General features: G+C 28.5%; 1 protein-coding gene across 6 annotated transcripts in view; it reads right to left on the bottom strand.

Annotated features, from left to right (window-relative positions):
* LOC106679546 (supervillin) overlaps nucleotides 1-20,548 on the bottom strand; it is a 394,230-nt gene that overhangs the window by 17,866 nt on the left and 355,816 nt on the right. For all 6 annotated transcript variants that reach the window (XM_014418761.2, XM_014418757.2, XM_014418760.2 and 3 more), the window contains 6 exons: nucleotides 19,064-19,174; nucleotides 15,095-15,191; nucleotides 10,119-10,311; nucleotides 9,952-10,023; nucleotides 9,085-9,250; nucleotides 8,022-8,176 (listed from right to left, as the gene is read on the bottom strand). In XM_014418761.2, coding sequence (XP_014274247.1) covers nucleotides 8,022-8,176; nucleotides 9,085-9,250; nucleotides 9,952-10,023; nucleotides 10,119-10,311; nucleotides 15,095-15,191; nucleotides 19,064-19,174 — 794 coding nt within the window. The remainder of the gene's footprint in view (nucleotides 1-8,021; nucleotides 8,177-9,084; nucleotides 9,251-9,951; nucleotides 10,024-10,118; nucleotides 10,312-15,094; nucleotides 15,192-19,063; nucleotides 19,175-20,548) is intronic.

The following is a 20,548-nucleotide window of genomic DNA, read 5'->3' as shown; positions in this document are numbered from 1 at the left end:
ATATATAGATTATGGTACTAAAGACCCCTTTTTCGGCTCTCATAGGCAATGGATTTTGATGAACGAGGTATCAAATGAAAGAGAATTTCTAAAGAATGTTTAGAACACTTTGAGCTGATAATATTGAAAAAATATGTTTAATCTGCCTGTTTCCGAATTCATAAATTTTTTTGAGCAAATGGCTTAACAAATTTCCAATTTTCAAATCTCAAATTATTCAGGCCAATGGCCCCATAAAAAATTCATAACCTGCCTAAAACATATGTTCACATACGGCCTAGTAATGAGGTCTCAGCGAGTACAATGCAGGGTTAATATAAGTTCACGAATAGCTGAATCTTAACTATAAAACTAAAGTGATATTTCACAATGGGGCAACATAATTACTTATTACATAATCTGTTACTTAAAGATAGTAATTATAATATATGCAGCTTTACCAATCGTGTGTTTTGAATAGACTTTCTTGATAATATTTCATTCTTTATACAAATGAGCTTATATTTCAAATGAATTAAAGTATCAAAATAGTAAAAGAAAACAATTTATTGATAACCAATGTTTTGCCCAACTTGCCCTACAGGGCTTCGTATGGGCCGTCAGTTTGAAACACAGCGAATGACTGAGGGAATGATTGCTCAGACATTCGCTGTGTTTCAATCTGAAAGCCATGCAAAGTGGGGCGAAACATTAATTAACAATAGTTTTCTTTTACTATTTTGATACCTTTTTTGACCGCCACCCGGAATATCTTCCTACAATCTGATCTTATTCAATATTTTGTCATTTACTTGTATTAAAATTTGATGGGGATTCATCACTTGTATCTCTGTTTTAATTTTACCCAGATAATAGCCCAATGCTTGAGTAAAAACTTTGACATATTCAATAAAAAAATCAAATATGACTAAGTCTCGATTACTTACTACAAAAATATAAAGTTCAAATTGATTGTTTGTTTTTTTTATATATTTTACATTTATGACTATCTTATGGGAGAAGGGTAGTTTAGTGAGTAAGGTTTTGTGCTACTAACTCCAAAAACCCGATTCAAATTCGGCTGTGCAAGATAATTATTTATTATATATCTATATATATACATATTATAAACGTTGGACATTAATATAGTTTTAAACTATTTGTTCTTTTTTTTTTTACCGCAACCCTGACCATCTTCTTATATTTTAATTATTTATTCTCTTACTGTAGCCATCGAGTCAACCATGTGGGTTCGAGAGCCCATGAAGGTCCATTCAGCCTCTATAAAGTTGTTGCTCTTAAGTGGGGAAAAATCTGGCAGTTGAGTGTGATCATGAACAAATCACCTCCTTGTACAATCTTTGTTCAAGAAACAGTGCACCCTTACAAAGTTCTGAACACCACTGACAACCCTTTATTGGTTGTAGCAGTAAAGATTTTTATTTCATGATTATCTTGTGGTGTAGTATGCAGCATCGTTTGATAAAGTACGCCCAGTATTTTTCAAGTAACTACTTGAAAAAGTATGAAACTTTAATAAAGGTTAAAATGAAGAAGTGTAGCCTATTTTGTCTCTTTTACGAGTTGTTGAGTCAAGTGCTTTATAATTTTCTATTACATCCTAGTTGAATCTGATACTGCCACAAATTTATAGCACTTACCTTAAGATACTATAAAATTTTCAGTAGTAAGTAATCAAAGATTACTAATAAAATACTTATAATAGAACTTTTTTAATTTTATTAATTTTTAATATAGTCTCAATGATACAACCAAGTTTATATAAACTTGAAACTAATGCGATTGGATAAAAGTTATTCTCTTTATAATTTTACAGCCATATTAGGAAAAAACAAGTGGTCTTAAGAGTGACAGAAACAAAATTATTGTGTTGATCAAAGAGAAATAATTACAGCACTGAAAGGAATCAATGATTTAACGTACTATAAGATTAAACAGTAAGCTGCTAGATATGTATATACAGTACACTAGCAAGTGTACGATTGACCCACTGTGTCAAAGACTAGTGATGGATGATCCCAAGCCAATTGGCTTACCCAAACAGAAACTTTTTAAACATATAACTGACTTAAATATGAAAGATATTTCAACAAAATATAATTTTTTAGATTTATTATATATATTTAATCTAAGAGGAGAAGATGGTCGTGGGGTGCGGTCAGCAGAAAAAACACAAATTATTTATTTGTGCCGACATTTCGACCTGATTTTCAGGTCTTCAGCAGGGCTATAAAAACAAAAAGACAACAACCATCATTCAGAGAGAAAATAAAAAATAATTATAATAAAAATAAATAAATACAAATAAAATAAATAATAGACTAAAATTTGGAAAAATTTATTATAATGGAATGAAAATATGAATTAGTTGATTAATAACTATGGACAAAGACAGTAGTAGATTGATTACATTATTATTTATGTACATATTTTAGTCTATTATTTATTTTATTTGTATTTATTTATTTTTATAATTATTATTTTTTTATTTTCGCTCTGAATAATGGTTGTTGTCTTTTTGTTTTTATAGCTCTGATGAAGACCTGAAAATCAGGTCAAAACATCGGCACAAATAAATGATTCATTTGTTTATTTGTGTTTTTTCTGCTGACCGCACCCCCCCCGAACATCTTCTTCTCTTATATATCTATGGTCAACTATCTTCACATCATATTTAATCTAGTTTGAAATCCTTCTTACAATAAATTAGAAATTATTTAGTTACATTAAATAAGGCTGGTTCAAGTTGTGGCGATTGGATTTTTCCCCAACATAATCATTATATTATACAAGGTTTTAATAATGAGTCACAAAAGTCTTATAAATGAAAAATATGTTCACTAGATAAGATCCAACTTGAGATGATAATATTAATGAATTGAAAAACCCAAATTTTTAATTAATCTATTCAAAGTATAATTGTCTGGGATTATGTTTATTTTATTTAAATTATTGTGTTTATATAAGCAATCTTTGAAATCAAAACAAACCTAAATTATTCTAGAAATTCAACAATTTTAGAGAACATCAGTAAGTCAATGAATATATTTATATAATATAAGATTTGAGATAAGTGTAGTTCTCAACTCCAGCTGGCCTTTTCTCCTTCCTCGCTCTTGTATTTGCTGCTTTTAAGTATAACTACTAATATAACTACACTTAAATTAGTAGTGATATTTTAAAATTTTCTAATGAAATATGATTCACAGACCTATTGAATAAAAAATTTCTAGTATTTTTGAAATTTTAAAAACTATTATAAAAAAATAAATAAATAAGAAAAAACATCTAAATGATTCATAACTGGAGATAAAAAATAGTTAGGGAATAGGTATAAACAGATTTTTGTTTCTTCTAGATTTGAAGGTACTACAATAAATACTAATTCTACAAGTAGTTTAATAATATAGTGAGGTGCTGAGTGAAAAATTTTAGTAGAATGGTGCAAATAAAACAGCTGGTGAAACTATTTTATACTGCCAGTGAAGGGAAATGTTGTTAATTATGTACTTTTTAAAAGTTGGAAAAGATGGAATCAATATTAAAATTAATTCTGACCATAAGTTTAATTTGAATGTCTTTTTAGGAAAATCCTACAGATAATAATGTATAAAATCATTAAACTTTATACATTTTTTTCATTAAAGAAAAAAAAAATGCTACATCTTCATAATAACACTGTTAAGAGACCTGAGTGCTGTAACTGGAACTTAAAAAAAAGTAAAATGAATTTAGAAAAAATTACTGCACAAACATATAAAAAAAAAAAAAAAAAAGCACAAATTAAATTTACAATATTGGTGATCTCTGTATAGAGTAATTATTAATTTTTTTGTTTCCTCCAGGTATCATAAACCTTTTTTCCAGGTTTGTCTTGAAAATGAGCAAATTGTCAGTCTTTAATATATTCAGAACATCTATTATTTCCTGATTAATTTTCTTCCGCTTTTTTATCTCCTCCCTCTTTCCGTACTTTATGATTATCAAATAGAACAAATTGATTAAGACCCTTGATTCCCAAACAATAGGGAGGGTCTTCGCCGGGCAACATCAGGCCACCTATAGAAATGCTGAAGTTTTTGAGCTTGGACCAACCAAGGTTTTATAAAAGTTCCAGGATTTTGTCTTTTTCTTGCCATGGACAAAAGTAATCCTAGCCAATTTTAAACAAATGGATCCAATATTGAAGCACTAATAATTTTTTTTTCCTTAAATTAAAATACAATTCTGTAATGTGTTCTTTGAATAAGAAAGTACAGAAATTGGATCCATATCCATAAAACAAACTAAAATTTGGAATTCAATTCCATAAAAATATTTAAAGAACGATGAAACATTCTTAAAAGTTTTTTCCACAGAATCAATTGCTCTTTTCTTTTAGTATTATAATTACGGTTATTATTAAATACATTACATTCAAGATGTCTTGTATTTTCCTAATAAAATGTAAAAAAAAGAAATGATACATTAAAACTTAATTCACTGCGTTACAATCAGGAAATTTGGACAAACAACACTGTCACAGAGACAGGGGCCAACCGAGTAAAAAGAGTGGTATAGCTACCCAAATGTTAATAATGGAACCTTTATTGTATTAATGTCATTTATTGTATTAATAATAATGAAATCATGTTGCATTAATGTTGGTAATAATGAAATGTAATTGCATTAATGTTGGTAGTAATGAAGTCTTATTGCATTAATGTTGGTAGTAATGAAATCTAATTGTAGTAATGAAGTCTTATTGTATTAATGTTAATTTAGTAAAATATTTTTGAATTGACCAGTAACATAATAATAAAAATGAGTTCATCAGTTGTAAATAATACACTTACAAAAATATCTAAAATCATCCTATTAGTCATTGTAATAATCAATAAACATGAAAGACAAATTCAAAAGTTGAAACATTTAAATCAAAACATTACAAAATTTAAACTTGCTTATTGAGCAGTTAAAATTTTACTTGTAAAAAATGAAAAGTGATAACTAATATATCAGAAAAAGATAACATAGTATTTATTACTAATAAAATTATAGGAAAAAATGTTCTATCATCAAGAAATTCACAGGATGTAGAATTTTTCTTTTAAAAAAATGAAAAAAAAGAGATTAAATCATGTTTTAAGATTTTTTACATTTCAGTATATCATTTTTATACGTTTAAAAAGAGATAGAACATTAATAACTACTTAAATATCATAGGAAAAAGAAAAATTATAAATTATAAATATTAAATAAGATATGCAATAACTGAATATAAAAAACATAATATAAACACAAAACTTAACAGCTAACATAAGCTATACAAAAAAAATATATATCAACAAACCAAATCAGGCATCTAATTGAAAAAAGAAATATACAATATAAAAAGCAATGTGAAAGTTATAACTGGAACTGATATGTATATTTTAAAATAAGATTATCGGTATCAACCAATGAAATAGAATATTTAAAAATTATTTTATTTGATGAGGAATACTGTAGGATATAAATACACAGATACATTTGTGGATATGAATACAAATGTCATCAAGAGTTATAACTCTTATCCATTAAAATCCATGCCCTTTAATTTTATCGAAAGCATTTAAAACTTTTTTCGAATAGGTCAAGAGAGAAAAAAGGATTTTATTTTATTATAGCTAATCTTTAGGTAAAATATTATGCACCAATCTTAGAGGATACATAATTTAAAGAAAAACTAGTTTTCTTTTAAGCTTCTTCCATAATGATTAAGAAAATATATGGTGAATTGAATTAGAAATTGATTAATTTAAATTTTCAATCTAAAATTTAATCAAATATATCTAAGTACAACAAAGGATGTAATGTAAAACAACAAAATAAAATTTTACTGTCAAACAAATCTATGTAAATATGTAAACAAATATCAGTCCAGTTATTTCTTTCAAAGATAAGCAAGCTCAAAGGCAAGGTTAGCTACAAATCTATACGCATGCAGTAGATGCTTAACATGCAACAAGTTCACACTACACCCAGTAGCTCAGAAACCAACAATGGTAATATTGAGTCTCGTATTTATTAAAAGCAGCAAGCAATCCTCTTTATAACATGCAACATAAAACAGTTTTTTAACTGATTAATAAAACCAATTATTTTATCCTAATTGAAGGGTGTGGCTCAACAATGGTCTATGCAATGAATTATATGGTTTCGAAACTCTTCTGGAATTCTTCAGAAATATGAAAGTTGGTAAATAAAATAAATATGAGTTGGAATAATTGGATTTTTCTTTATGTTTCCCTAAAAAAATATCAATTATCTAATCTGTTCACAATTAAACAAATATTTTTTTTTTTTTAGAAATTCTGAATGACCCACAATAAAAGCAAATTTATGTTCCCAAAAGTCTAAATTTTCGATTGCTGTGAGTGTAGTCGTCTAATCATCAATGCTCTTTGTAGTGTTTTCATTCAACACTTGCTCTTAAAAAAGTATTCAACTTATAGATTGTAACGTCAACACACTTAACAAAACTAAACAGCGATAAGTAAAATAGGGAAATGAAGTGATTATTGAAAAAATCACTGAATAAAACTATTTTAAAGTGATTTACATGTAATAGTAACTTTTTCATTTCATAATATCAGAATAATTAATAAAACGAGTCACTGACATCTTGAATGCTTTCAGATTAAACAATTGATTTATATCTCTAAAATTATATTTCTCAACCTAGGGCTAGATAAATGACCCTAATAGGAACACAAGAGAAAAAAAAAAGTATATAAGAAATAAACAGAAGATAGGATCTATTGATTACTGTTAAGTTGCATGAAGTTGGAGAACATAACAACGTTAAATCCTAAATAAAAAAAATCTCAATTTTTTAAAAGACCTATCCTTATGAACCTTTTCACTAAAAATCTTGTTTTTTCTTCCTTCAGTATGTTGAAGGTAGGGCACGATAATGGAACAGTTAGGTTTCATTAAATCTTCTTACATAATATTGCCTTTCTATTTTAAGCCAAACAAGATTGAATTTCATCAATACCAAATGAGTTATTTGTGAACTAACTCTCGGAATTCTCTTAGAACAGATATAAATTTTGGTTCTCCTTCACAAAATAGAACTATATTTGAAATCATTGTTATTGAAGATTATGAAAAAGTTATAAAAATTTTTTTTAGAGTTGAAGAAAATTGAATACATTATTTATATAGTATAAGAATAAATTGTAATGCTTTATTTTAATAAAAGATATATTTATTACATTGCTAAGCAAAATGTTTAAACAGATTATTTTTCACTGATAAGATAGGAGAGCCAGAGGAATGAAACAATATTTAAAAGGGACAAAGGTTAAGCAAATCCTAGCATAGACTGTTCTTTCCCCACCCCCTTCAATTCAATATCCACACTTTTTTTTTTTAAATAGTTGAGATGTTAACATGATAATCCTTCCTGAAAATTAATCTCATATTTATAACTAACTCTTTACACACTAAGAAAAGGCTAATTAAGACATTTTAGAGAAAATAAGGAAAAATTAAAAAGAAAATAAAGTAAAACTGGGTGAAAAAATTTCTTTATATATCATACTAAAATACATATATGTATAAAAACATGCTTTATATATATTTACAAAAAAGGACATATATACAAAACTTATAGTTTGTGACATGCTCTGAAGATATATATTTTATTTCCAGGCAAGAAGGAAGGCATATTAACTTTTTTTTTTTTTTATGAGTATAAATGTTGAATTATTAATTTTGATAAATTATTCTTTTATAGTTTGAATAGGTTTCCATGTTTAGTACTTGTCACAATAAATTGTTCATGTACAGAGCTCATGGAAGATAAAAAGTAACTGAGCAATTAGTAATTGAATACATATAATAATATTAATAGAAATAATAATAAAATGAAATATTAAGGAGGGAAGCATACATAACAACTAACGCCAACAGAAGATAGGAACAGATATGAAGCAACATTAATACAAAAGAAGAAACCACCCGAGAAGAGGCAATCTAAATAATTAGTTTACATTTCTCTATGTTCATCCTTCGAATTTCACGATCTGCGACTCCAGATTTGACCTCTACATATTCTGTCCTGAGATCAGAGCGCTGGGCGAGGGCTTTCAGAGGATTTGTAGACCTATGCTTTCTTGTGATCCGAACGTTTCTTTTTACCACTGACCTATTAACGATAAAAAAGTTAAGCATTATAAAAAAAAAATATATGGTTATACCAAATATAAGGCATTTCTATTGTCTGCCAAACAGTACTTAACTAGAAATTAGAGTTAAAAAATGGTTATGTAATAGATCAAGTTGATCACATTTTAAATAAATAATTCTACAATTATTAATCATATGTCTTTATTTAAATGTGAATAAAAATTATTTAAATCTAATATAACTGCCTTAAGGTCAAAAATTAAGCACAATGATTCTTGACACATACATATGTTTTCAACTAGAACTTTTCAGATACTATGTCCGCCTTTTCAATTAATAATTTGAATTGAGATAATGTTCTATTACTTAATAAAATATCCAAATAATTGATCTTAGCTATGTACAATTCACTATTTTTAGGCATATAGTCTTTTTATTGATTTGTATGAACAATTTATTTTCTATTTTTGACCTTAATAAAAGATAAATAAGATTTCAAAAGTTTATAAAAGTGCAAAGGGTAGATGGTGGTGAAACAAATTTAGAATTCTACAAATGCAACATAATAAAATAAAAAATTAACAAAAGATCTTGAGTGTATTATACTTAATTTCCATGGCTTTTAGATATGATAACCAATCGTATAAATATTGGAAATAAAATTAATTCAATAAAACTTGTGCTTATAATGAATATCGATTAACTTTAAACTTAAAAATTTGAACACATAATTTGTAGAAAAAAAAAGCCTTTTTTAAAGAAAACATATCTTTAATCAAAGTAAGTAGATAAAAAACACTAAACATGTATTCTTGAGAGTAGTCTGATTAAAATATCCCAACATATGCTTGAAAAATTATTAGGTATAAATTTAAGATAGGTAATTCTACTCAAAGTCATCTGAATTTAAGTAATTAATTAACTTACAAGTGTGAGGTGCTTGAGGAGATATGCTCAAGGTCAACGGAATCAACATCGCCAGAGGAAGCCAACCTCTCGAGATCTGGGCTGAGGAAGAACGAAGAGAAGTCCTCATCGTATGGTTCTGGTACCTGCACCACCGGGGCATCACCAGCTGGTTCGTTTTCTTTTCCTTTCAATAATGACATCATAGTGAGCAATATATCCATGAAATAGTTATCAGGCTAGACTAGAATTTGGTTAGTAATAAAATTTTATACTAATAAAATAATATATGATAAAAAATTATCAAACAATCTATGCTTCTTTAATTGTAAAATAAATTTAAATTTCTATCCCATAAATAAAATTTTAGAATATAAGGACTACTTAATATAGTATCAAAGTGTTTATACTTTATATTGTTTTTTAAAGAAGATTTTAACGATAAAACAAAGCTGCCATTACATTCATGATTCTCTGTTTATTATTCATTCATGTTTCAGCTATTTGTGCCATCTTTAGAAAAACTAAAATTGGAATCACATTAATTTATATTGCACCAGTACACTTAATTATGACACACCATCATAATTATTATACATCATTCATTACTTGCTTTGTTCAATTAAATGTAGAAGAGAGAATGACAAAAGTAGCTGTGGTGTAGTTTTAGAGGTTAACTACTTACTTAATTAATAAGTTTTAAAGTTTTTATTTCATCTATCTTAAAATACAAAAAAAATATCAATAATTGATTCACTTGAAGACTAAAATAGTAGATAAGTAAAATATTAAAAAATACTAAAATAAATTATTTCTTTACTATTTATGATAAAACTTAAAAATATATTCAACCAAAGCTACGTTATAATAAAAAACAACTAAGCTCACCTTCTGGTACTGATATACTCCTCTTCATAAGGGCCGCTAAGCTATCAGGTACAGAAGGAGTAGACATAGAAGCTAGGGGAAAAGAAAAAAGAGAACATTAAAAAAAAAAATACAGTATAAACACAGAGCAAAGCAGCACATAAGATAATTAAGATATTCCAATTAACCTGGGGATTGGGTGAAGACTTGAGGAGCCGGAGTACGATTGGCTCCCCCAAGGGCAGGCTGAGGAGTGCTGACTGGCCCCATCTTACCAGCCACCGAGAACTGGTGCGAATCTGGAGCGGTGACTCGGGCCTTCCATCCCTCAGCAGCTACCTCCAACTGTCCCAGCTTCTCACTGAATCTCGAGCTTCCACTCTGTACCCAAAGAGAAACATAAATATATGTTTATTTTATCTTTTATTAATGTGATCACATAAATGAACTAAAGAGAAAGAATCTTCTCTAATGAAGTAGTATTACAGAAACAGATAATGCCTTAATTTTTATTTCACATTATCAAACGAAAATAATGTTAAAGACAAGCAGGACAAACCAACTTTCTTGATTTTATCACAATTTTCTGATTAATGCTAATTGCTTTCTGATAAAAACTCTTAATCGTACTGAAATAATTAAAGACTACTGAATATACTAGCAGATTACACATTATTCGCACAAGAATAATAACATCTAATATGGTTGTTAGCGTTATTCAAGAAACACTATAAGAAATTTTATCATTGATTCAAAAACTGTTCACTTCTAGATTTTTTTATTAAGGAAGAAAAGTTTTTTTTTTTTATTATTCGTGAATACAAATAAATAATTACTTGTTTGGTGGAGATGTATAATGAACACTATACATCTTCATCAATCACAACAACCCTCATGAAGACCTACATTGTGTGTCGAAACGTTGGCAATAAATTAATGGTTGAAAACAATTTTGTTCTTTTTGACTTTTGGCTTCACCAGAGACCCTCTTGAGAAACAATATTGGGTTTCCATTAACCAAGGGCATTGAAAAACTAACTGTTGGATCTTTCCACGCTGGAGTAAGCCATGCGTAAAAGAAGCATCGTGATCCGCCAAGCTGTTCATTTAACTAAATGATAAAGTAAAATTATTCAACTCTAAGAAAAACTTTAAAAAATAAATTAAATAGTCTAGTTTCCTTGATGCACACTATGTTCATTCGATAATCAGATGTTGCTGGCTTAATTAAGAAGATTTTAATTATTTAACAACACATTTTGTTTTTGGATAAATAAAATTTTTTAAAAATTGGAAATAATTTCAATACACCCACCATTGGTCTAAAGATTGTGAATAATAGTTTAAGATTGCTAATACCCTTTTTACAGTGACAAATAATAACAATAATAAGTTTTTTTCTAGAGTCTTTTTTCCATTATAAGTGGACAAAACATCAAGGTTTTTGATCCTCTGTGCTATTTTAAAATTAAGTTAGAGCTCTATATATAACAATGAAAAAAAGCCTCTGGGCTTCTTTCAAATCTTCACAGAGTCTCTTTGTCATTTAGTGCACTTCAATGGTTTCAATCCTTCCTTACTGGTCAGTCCCAGTACGTTGTTATTCCTAATGATCCTCCCTCTAGCTCTCTACCTCTTTCTAGAGGCGTACCTCAAGGTTCCTCTCTATCCTATTCTTTTCTCCATCTTTATCAATGACCATCCAGCATTCCCAATATCATCTATATGCAGACGACTTACAAATCTACTTTTCCTTCTATCCTCGTGACACCTCAAATGCCATTTTAAAACTACACAAAGACATTAATAGTATAAGCACTTGGACAACAGATAATAAACTTACGTTAAATGCCGAAAAGATTAAAGTAATCATAATTGAATTTCCCTCTCTCCTTAAATATATCTCAGGGCCCCCCAACCTTATTTATTCTAAACAATACTACTATCTCATGTCAACGTCAGTCAAAAATCTTGGAGTCACTTTTGATCAAAATTCATCCTGGAAACCACACATTGCTCAAATTTCCCGTTGACCATTGCTACACTTCCAGGTCCTGCTTATTGGCCATCTACCCTCCATCATTATTGGACATCACCAAACTGCTGCATTTGAAAATCATTTTTTACCCGAGCTGCATATCATTGGAAATCAATTCCTTTTAACATACATCATGTACCAACCCTTCCTTCATTTAAAACCCTTATATATTTAACTATCTTTTACTTCACCAATCCAATGTGATATTATAATAGCACATATGTTCCTACCTTTTTGTTTGATTTTTTATGTATTAGTCAGTTATTTTTTTATTTTTTATCTCTGTATCTGAAATTATTTACATACAATTTTAAGTTATAATTAAGTGTGGCCACACTGCTTTTGGCCCAATATATGTTGTAAAAACAAAATTACCTTATGATTGCTAAAGTGACCTAGTCCCAGAATAAGAAACTATTTTTCATTTTAATTCAAAAAATGAAGGAAAAAAAAGGCAAAATCAGTTCAGCCATTTTTACACGATGAGACAAAACCAAACTAGACTATTTACATGTATTATGTTATTTAAAAGATGGTAATATTCAAGAAAAAAAAATAATGAATTGTAATATCCAAATTTAAATATTTCAACAGATGATGAAAGTTATATAAAATGAAATTTCTTTTCTGATAATTTCAATTTTATATTATAATCTATTTTAATTTGTTAGCTGTTATTAAAAATACATTATTTGAAGTATGAACATTATATTATAATAATATGACTAATATCTACAAGCTTCCAATAACTCTCATTAGTCATTCTTTACTTAAACCCACACATCCTTTGAGCAGGAAAACTTCCTGATTTCAAATTAGATTTAAAATAATCATAACTATAGTTTAAAAAATATTTTAAAAGAGATCTACAGATTTACGAAATTAATATAACAACAGAGATAAAATAAAAAATATTTCTTGGTTCTCTATGAATTTTATTTTGAAATAACTACTCCATCAAACAATAGATTCATAAAACTAATTTATTAACACCAACTAGTTTTCTAATAATAGCTAATCAAAATATATGGTACATTAGAATAAAAAATATTCTTAAATTTTAAAAAGTATAACCTCAGGATTTTAGATAATATTCATAAAGAACTGCCTATTATGTTTCAATGAATAACAGGAGGAGTGGAATATCAGTTGTGTATTAATTTTTTATGTAGAAACAAACCTTGGATTTTCTAACTTCATCAATGTTCGTGAATCCCTGATGTTCTTGTGTACGATCACTCTGAGTTTCTGATCCATCATTTGGTTGGTCAGGATTCGAAATCAACTGAGATACAGATGTAATAACGAGGCATGCGGTGAGCCAAAATGGTGCGAATATTACGAAAAACAAACAGGAAACACCGACAAATACTTTCCACATAATACAAAAGCCCATTCTTGAGTAGATTTTTACACTACTATTCGCAACATAAACAGATGGCTAGTGAGTGAATATTTACCCAGGTCCACTGTGCTAAATATAAAATTCCCTAAATAAAAAGCGAACTATTGCCAAAACTTGTTACTTAATTGAGTAGAGAAAATACTACATGGAAAAACAACCTCATGATTGCTAAAATTTCCAACAGCAATTAAAAATTATAGCATAACTGATAAGTTCACAAGGCATTTATCTAATCAGAACAACTCTTCAATGTTGATATCATCAGTATACAAATAAGAACACTGACTTCAACAACTGTCTGCAGAGCATTAAAAACTTCTTTTAATTAACTTAAAAATACAAAGAATGATTTTTAATACCAATTAAGGAAAATAATAAAATGTCAGGCAGCAAAGAAAGGAACAGGAATAATCTTAACCTAATCTTTGACATAAAACACAAAGTGGAAAATTCAGAAATTGTTATAACAGATGTTTTAATAGTGACTACAGTTGAGGTGTTTTTATTATCAAAAGTCAATATATCCACTTCAATATATCCACTTTGGGAAAGTTATTATTCAAAAATTATTATAAGAGCATCTCAAGTAGATAAATTAATGTTTTATTAAAAATGATGATTTGTACAACTATCTGATCGGGGAAAATTAAAATTTTAAAATAAACTTAATAGTTAATTTTTTGTTCCAGATTTTTAATTTCTCAAAAAAGCTATTACTTTTTAAAAGTGGATATATTAACTTCTGATAAAAAAAAACTCTTGAATTATTGAAATGGAATTATGAATAATAACAGATATTATGCAGTAATTAAATATGCATTAAAAAGAATAAAAAAAAAAAAACAAAAGGAATTTATTGTAAAGCATATGAATTTCTTCCAAAATTGGTTAAATCGTGTCATATAATTATATCAGCTTTTTAGACAAAAAAATTCTTCCATCTCACGATAATCTAGACTGATAACTGTAAAGGAAAGAAAAAATATTTTAAACTGAAAAATTAAATGGGTTTGATTGGTTTTAGAATTCAATATCTCATTTCATTCATTCAAAATAAAAACAACTAAAATTTCCAATTACAACAGATGGCTTATCAATGCTACATTTTAATTATGCTTTATGCTTAGTTTTTATCATTTTGCAGATCAAAATTGGGATTTTATAGCCTATAATTATGAATATCAATTGTATAAACACAGCATATTAATAACAACAAGCGTGTATTTCAACTTAAAAGAAACAGATGCTGTATTTATATACTACAAAATTTCAAACAACCTTAGGAAATTATTAAGCAAGTTCTCAGGAATTGACACTATTTGCGAGGTGAACTATAGACAATAATTTTTATATTCTGTTCTGTCAACCAGTTACAACACTAGGATTGAGTGACTCTCCCAGGAGCACATCCACCCTCTACATACTGGAGATTTAAGTCTACAATTTTTTGGAAAATATAACTAGCAGTTTATTCACTTTTAAGACCTACTATTGCAAAATACTGTCAACTAGTACTTTAAATTTAAACAACATAATATTGGTAGACATCCTACTAATAGGTCAGGTTTGGGAAGTAAACATTGGTACAAAGATTTTTCTTCCAGTAAGAAAGATAGTGGGAGAGCAGAAATGGTTAGAATAAAAGAATACAAACATTAATATTATGTTGTTTAAATTTTAAACTGACTATAACTGAAAAAAAATCAAGATTGGAAACTCACGAGAGGCGGTTTAGTTGATAACAATTCCTCTTCTGGGCTTGTTCGGGAAATTCTCTTCATCCAATTGCTGTGTCCATTTTTCTTTAGTGCAGCTAACCTAAAAAAAATATATTTTATGTAAATTATATATTAAAAAAAAATTGAATTCAAAAGACACTAAATATATTCTTTTTTTTTTTTTAAATAGAGGTTTAAGATTATAAAGAGTCTCAAAGACAAACATCTTATTTATTAAAGTTATCTCCAGCCAAAATACAGCCTAGTTAAATATAAACAAAATACATCAGTTATAGTTTCAAAAAGTACAAGTTAAAAACACTATGTAAGAGTTTCCCCAAATTATATTTCAAAATTCAATATATAGTTGGCAAAAGTTTGAAACTACTTTACTGTTAAATCTCAACTTTTCAGGAGGGACAAAAAACGGTCACAAAAATTAAATTGTCATCTCATTCTTCCCCTTCCCCTCCAAATAGTATGTATTATGCCCAGTGATGTTTTAATGACTTTGAAAAAAATAATAAATAAAATAAATCTAAATCAAAACTTGTTATTTAAAATAAATCAACAATTTTGGAGCTTACATGGTTTTTTGTAATGATACTTTCATAACTATATGAAGTTCTCTTTTTGCATGAGAAATTTATTAAACAAAATATATGTTATCTACTCTGGATTATTTGAAAAAAAAAAGTTCTTGAAGTAATATAAAAATCAGTGGATTCAGAATGAAAGAACACAATGAAAGAAAACAGCTATTAAAACTATATAAACAAATTAAACTAAAATAATGAAAATTTTAACGAAAAAAATGGAGAAAATTCAAATAAATAAAATAAAAAAACAGAAAAGCAAAGGCGAAATTCATAAACAAGACTATCAAAACTTACAAAAGTAATTAAATGTAAACAAGTACACAATACTTTAATAAGTTTGTAATGAATAGTCATTACAAAAAGTTATATGAACAAAATCGAAATAAGTTCATAAAATTATTAAATGTACTATTTTATTATAAAATTAAGAGATTAAAAAAGATCAAAATTGAATGAAGTCTTTGGCTCATTCATTGGTTAAAAAATGAAAGAAAAAATTATATTTCAAAAACAACCTGAAGAAGAAAATATTATGTAATTACTATCTCCATTCAATGTGAGTAATTTTCAGTTTCCTCATAAAGGATGAGTTAGTTACTTAGAAAGAAAAGAATAAAAAATTCCACCCTCCCCCCCCCCACCCGTGAAAATACAAAGCTATAGACATAAACTCTCCCTATACGTATGCATGTTATGCATCTTCTATAGAATCTGTAATATTTGAATAAAAAAATGGAGAGTAAACACAAAAGGATACAGAAAATAATAGAATGAAAATTAAATAAGTTACACAAGAAATTGTGAATGGGAAGGAGAAACTACCTATTGTCCACCGAAATTGAGTTTGACAAAAAAACTATTTTTGGATCAAGCTCCAGATATATAAAAAGTTTGAGTCCAACCTAACTGCAACCATCAACAAAAGTTCTGACAGTAGGTTTCCTTAATGCCACTTAGAGTTTTCACATTAAGTTTTATTTTTTTCAATCAAACTATATATATCCTGCACTGGGATTATGCTAACCAATGATTATAGGAACATAATCACTAATTATGCAATTATTAGTATAACAAATAAAAAAAAAGAGTAATAATACAAAATACAAATATTTTTTCTTACTTTTTATAAGACATCATCCATTGAATATAATGCATATAAAAAATAAAATGAAAAATTACCTCATCTGAAGACCAAAATGTAAGACAAATTAAAACCACTATTGGAACCTCATTCCGTCTGCCCCCCCCCCCCTTATGAGGGCTTTTAAAAAGAAAAAAAGGATATTTAAAGCAAATCAAAAAAATATTGTATATTTGGGCTATTATCAAAATAATTTTAAAAGAGACATTTATAAATTGAGAAGAACTTGGATTTATTAAGTTACATTCCACATAAAAAAAAAAAGAAGCCATATCAAGGAAGGAGGAACCAGCTTTATGTTCAAGATGGCCCCGGTAGGAAACGGTTTCAATCTATTCCCGCATAAGAGAAGATTATTCATTGGAAACCCCGTGGCTTCATTTTCAGATCATCTTTTCCTCGTGTTCTAGCAAAGGATCATCATAATAAATAGTATAGATGCTCTAATTACTCTAGATCACTTTTCCCATGGATTTCATTTCTGTTATTCGTTTTTTAAAAAGATTTAAAGTGTAAAAATTTATTTGTCAATCATTGATTCCTAAAACAGCGCCACTCCCTTAGTTATAGTATTACCTTATTTATTTGATGCCTTATAAGGAATACAGGTGTCAACCATCAGTACTAGGGTTTGACATACTTTATAATATTGGATTCTCGTTGCATAATTACTGCACTAATATTCCTTGATTAAAATATATGAAATGGCCCCTTGATGAAAAAGAAAAGAAAAAAAAAGAAAATACAAAAACCGAAATTCTGTAATTCAGATCAAATGGAGGCCGTTATTCGTGGCAGGTGTAGCATTATCGGTTTCAGGCGCTTCAAAACGTTTAAGTTTACTTCGGGCTGCACATCTTTATACTTCAATACTTTTATAAGTCCCCTATAGAAGACAAGAAGTATGAAAACAAACACGATGATGTGGCCGACTATTTCGCCACCCAATCGCCAGAAACGGAACATAAGGGTCCTCTATACCTTCAACGGTTACATCAAAACTTGCAAAAGGTAAGATTAGGATGCTAGGAAGATCTAATTAAAAAAAAAGAGTTGTAAAGATGCGAAGAAAAAAAGGGGTTAAGAACGGGGCCGCAAGAAGCAAGAAAAAGAAACGTTGGTTGGAAAAGAAGAAATTATTTATTTATTATTATTGTTAGTCGTAAAAAAATTATTCAAAACTAATGATCACGGCATGATTTTTTCCACTTATGTTCAAAAATCGCTCTTAATATAAATAATTATTAATATAATTATAAATGAATATTGTAACTAAAATATTAATACTTTTAATATAATAATTAATTATTAATAAATGATTTTTAAAATTTTTGATCCGATTTTATTTTAATTTTTTTTTTCTGTAATAATTTATTTTAAACCCTAGTTTTAAGGAATTTCATACTTGATTTTCCATTCTTTCTTATCAGTTATTTATATACTTTCTTGATGGAACATCAAGTACATACATAAATATGATTTTTTAAATTCTCAGATTTTAGACCCTACATTGTCCAATCATTAAGCAGTAGTATTTTATGATGAAACACCAAATGATGATTAATTTCATAAATAATACTCATGATTACTTGTTAATAATATTGACTATGCAATACTGACAATGGCTCTATATAATTATAAAGTTTTTAAGATGAAAAATATCATTTGGTTAATACAAAGGATATATTCAAATTAAAACTGTCCAATTAATTACAGGTAAAATAAAAAATTTGGCTGTCAAAGATTGGCTCAAAAACTAGTGTTTGAAAAAATAAATTTTAAATACTGGAAGATTTTTGATTGACCGTGTGTATAGATGAAAGGAATATGGTCCGGGTGCGGTCAAAAAAACTCAAATAGTAGAATTATACTATTTTATTGAGCCAACGTTTATAAAATTGTATAATAGTATAACGTTAATAAAATAGTATAATTCTAATATTTGAGTTTTTTTGACCGCACCCGGACCATATTCCTTTCATAAATTTTAAATGTTTTTGCTTGAATTAATGTCTTTCGAGAGATGATATATTTATTATACTTACAAACTTTTATCATATTGGTTTATTGCTTTATGTAACTATCGATGACATAAATTTATATTTTGATCTTTAAATACTTTCATCAAATTCCTGTACTATTTAAAGCAATCTTATCCCTTGTTGAGCTCACCGACTACGCGAGCATAACAAGGGGATGCATGTTATAAATGTTCGATTACTATGTAAATACCTTTCTGCAATGGTGAGTGGTTTGTTGTCATCAGTCTCATCCCTGGCAGAGATGGGCTGCGTCGCACACCGCCGCAGGGTCCTCACCTCACCCATCTCCTTATCGATCTCTCTACAATAACAATAGAAAAGAAAAATATTAATAAATAGAAAATACAATTACAATAACTAATTTATTTTTTTTTAATTAAAACTATTATAAATTTGTGGTTCTAACAACGAAATGCTTGAAAAAGACAAGATGAAAATTTCAGTGGTTACCATACTGTTGTGGTTTCAGTGGTTACCATATTCGCATATTTTACCACAATATTATATCTTAGATATTTAAGCTCCTGGGCAAAAACTAATACCATCTCTGAATTCAGAGCATCATATTTATACATAAACAGATCCAAACCACCCTGACTATAAAACCACTATTGGCCAGTGGCCAGTCAGGTAATCTTCAACACCTTATTCATACGGCCTTAGGAAAACTGCAGTCTAGTGATTATAGTACCAAATTTTAATTAGATATATTGAAAACACGATAAACTTAAATAAAAAATCTTTTAATTTATTTATTTTGGAAATCTTCCCAAGCTTAACAACAGATTAAAAGATGTGACATTTATCGAATGCTACGAAGAGGCAGAACCAGCGGACACAATAAGATAGATATCCCCTGGAGGGGAATTCGGCTAGAGTGTGACCAAGGCCGGGCAGACCAAAGGGAGAAAGATCTACGGGCAGATCGGATCCGTTGGTCACGGGAGAGTCTTTGTGCAACATGTCTGGGGTAGTCTAGCATCTCTGCGGTACAGGCGGTCAACGAGTCAATCCATTACTCTACGCCCTTCGTTATATCAATGAACCTCAAGAGAGTTCGGGCAGGAATGTTCCTAAAACCGAAGGAGGCAGAGTGACAAATCTACAATTTTCACCGAATTTCCCAACATGGCGGAAGGTCTGGAGAATATTCCTTTGAATTTGTCCTTTTCTAAAACACTTTTAGAAAACTGACTTCTCAAAATACCCTCCATAAGAAATTTTGAAAATAATCTTTGAACAAACGACGAAAATTGTAGTAAAACAATAAGTAATTATTTGCTCCATTGCTTAATTCAGAACTTAATTTTGAACTATTTAGACATTTTTCCTCTTTATTGAATAGTATTCCATTCCGTCATGAATTTGTAGACATTGGTAATATGTATCGTGTGTCAATTCACACCATATTTAAGACATAAATTAAATGATAAAAAAAATTATACATACAAAAAAAAAATTAAGTAAAATAACATCTTAAATACATTCATCCATGTTTAAATTCAGCCTTGGGAACTCCGATGCGGCCTTGTCCCTCCACTTGCCAAGGAAAAAGCAGGATACAGAGAAATCCCGGCGCTTTTCTCACAACCGCGTCATAGGTATTAAAAGCCAGTAGAGGCTGAGCGAGGGCACTAGCCATAGATGCACCGGGCTTGAGTGGAAAATCTGGCCA

Source organism: Halyomorpha halys, unplaced genomic scaffold (genome assembly GCF_000696795.3).
Source record: "Halyomorpha halys isolate HHAL.00 unplaced genomic scaffold, Hhal_1.1 Scaffold208.1, whole genome shotgun sequence".
Classification (NCBI taxonomy): Eukaryota; Metazoa; Arthropoda; class Insecta; order Hemiptera; family Pentatomidae; genus Halyomorpha; species Halyomorpha halys.
Note: the sequence above shows the minus strand (reverse complement) of the source record. Positions and strands in the feature narration are given on the sequence as shown.